Source organism: Leptinotarsa decemlineata, unplaced genomic scaffold, assembly GCF_025532065.1.
Source record: "Leptinotarsa decemlineata unplaced genomic scaffold, Ldec_3_MD MMD2_tig00026354_RagTag_RagTag, whole genome shotgun sequence".
In the NCBI taxonomy this organism is placed as follows: Eukaryota; Metazoa; Arthropoda; class Insecta; order Coleoptera; family Chrysomelidae; genus Leptinotarsa; species Leptinotarsa decemlineata.
The window spans coordinates 3,119,537-3,121,832 of record NW_027412702.1 but is presented as its reverse complement, the minus strand read 5'-3'; the positions used below and the strand labels follow the sequence as shown (position 1 = coordinate 3,121,832).

The 2,296-nt window shown below is 36.6% G+C and overlaps 1 protein-coding gene across 1 annotated transcript; it reads right to left on the bottom strand.

The window, feature by feature from the left end:
- Nucleotides 1–1,483: 1,483 nt before the first annotated feature.
- LOC141486374 (uncharacterized) lies at nt 1,484–1,939 on the bottom strand. The gene has a single exon (XM_074184238.1). The coding sequence runs from the start codon at nt 1,937–1,939 to the stop codon at nt 1,484–1,486; it is 456 nt and encodes a 151-aa protein (XP_074040339.1).
- Nucleotides 1,940–2,296: the final 357 nt, after the last annotated feature.

Here is a 2,296-nt window from a genome sequence, read left to right as displayed (position 1 = left end):
CATCGCTATTTTAAAAACAGAGTTTACGATTGATATTCACGCTTTAAAAATGGAGAAATATCTATCGAAGACCAACTCCGTTCAGAACGCCCCTCAACGTCAAGAACTGATGAAAACGTCGACAAAATCAATTCCCTCGTTCGTGAAGACCGTCGCCGAACCATTGATCAACTCTGTGAGATGTCGCTATTGAACTGCCACTTGCTTCTCTTTATCAGCGAGGGTACATATTCTCGTATCCACCGTTTCCAGAAAAGGTCCGCATATCTTTGTGCCACTCGCCATTGTTTTCTGAAATGTGAATTTGTATCAGCAGAAATACCTAGTGGATTCACTTCATTGGACTTTCCAATAAGGAAGTGATTGGGTGTCAAAGCTTCCACATCTTGATGATCAGAAGACACATAAGTTAAGGGATGGCTGTTCACTGTATACTCAATTTCAACTATAAGAGTATGCAAAATCTCTTCTTTTGGGCTCTGTTGGGTAAGAATTACTTTTAGGGCACTTTTAACAGATTTAATCATTCTTTCCCATATTCCTCCCATATGACTTGCTGCCGGTGGATTCTTGAACCATTTTATATGACGAATGCAGCAAAACTGTTGAATTCGTTTTGAATCTAGTTCTTTGATGGCTTGTTTCATTTCTTTTTCATCTCCGCAGAGGTTTGATTCATTATCAGAGTGTATTTCTGATGGATTACCTCTTCTACAAATGAATCTACGAATTGACATGATGGAAGAATCCGTAGTAAGGGAAGAAGCCAGTTCTAAATGAATTGCCCTCGTTGACATACAGGTGAAGATAACCCCGTACCTCTTTTCCTTCCTTCTACCAATTGTTACTGTCATTGGGCCAAAATAATCCATGCCTGTAATCATGAATGGCCTGCATTGTTGTACTGTCCTAAAGTCGGGAATTAGTCCCATCTGCTGAGTTTCAACCCTGCCGTTTTTCTTCTTACATAAAATGCAGGATGATATACAAGCTTTAACTGCTGATCTAACGTTGATTAATTATCCAAAATCTTTTCCTCAAATCGTTTATGATTTGTTCTCTTCCCTGATTATAATTCAGTTTATGATAATGTCTTATCAACAACTTGGTCATCCAGTTTCTTGAATCCAGAACAATTGGTTGTCTCATATTGATATCTAGGTGTTGTGCTTCATCCAATTGTCCGCTTAGTCTCAAAATATTGTCTTGGCCGATAAATAAATTCAAATTTCGAAGACGACTTTGTTTTCTAGGAATCTTCATACGATTGAGTCTCTCAATATCTTCGAAGAAACAACTCATTTGTGATTACCTAATAATTTCAAGTTCAGCCTTTTCAAATTCTTCAACCGTTAGCTCTGTGAAAATCTGAGGAGTTGGTAGACCAATTTTCTTCTTCATGGGATGAATGAATCTTATCACCCAAGCGACTGATCTAATAAGTCGTAAATAATTCGAAAATCTTGAAAAATTGATAATTTCTTCACATCTCTTGTTGATTACAAAAACAAAATTCTTCTTTTTTCATCATGTACCATGTACCATCTTCTATCTTTTCTTCAGCATGAGGCCATTTAATCTCTTCTGAAGTCAAGAACTGAGGACCTTCAAACCAATTCTGAAAGTTATCAATGTTCCAGACACCCCTGGTCGCTTCATCTGCTACATTGAACTTTGTCGGTAGCCAATGCCATTCATCAGGATTTGTATTATTAGAAATTTCTCCAATTCTGTTGGCAATAAAAGTCTTATAACTCCTTGGGTGCGACTTAATCCAACTTAAAACTATTTTAGAATCAATCCAAAAGAATTTTTTATCTATTTTTATGCTGTGGCCATTTTCGATAGTTTTAGCCAATCTTGATTCAAGAAGAGCTGCTTGAAGTTCAATTCTAGGTACTGTCATGGGTTTGAAGGAAGTGACTCTTGACCTAGCCATTACCAAAGACGTTTTAATCTGGTCACTGGAGTCTTTCATTCGAAACAGTATGTAGTTGAATTTCAACAATTTGACTGCTGAATCCATACCATCGAGGAATTCTCAAATTTTTTATTTTATACACTGCAGATAGCCAAGATTTCCATTTTCTAAATAGATCAGGAGTGATTTTATCATCCCAAGCAATTTTATGTGACCATACTTCCTGCATCAAAATTCTGGCTTGTATAGTGAAAGCTGCTAACAGGCCAAGTGGATCATAAACTGACATTACCACTTTCAATAGTTCTCTCTTCGTGGGAATATTGTCTGTTACAATTATTTTTACATATTTTTTCAAAAATGTATCAGGAAAAC

What these genes read in the sequence shown, in the direction of transcription:
- LOC141486374 (XM_074184238.1), bottom strand. Translation starts at nt 1,939, where the DNA reads ATGGCTAGGTCAAGAGTCACTTCCTTCAAACCCATGACAGTACCTAGA.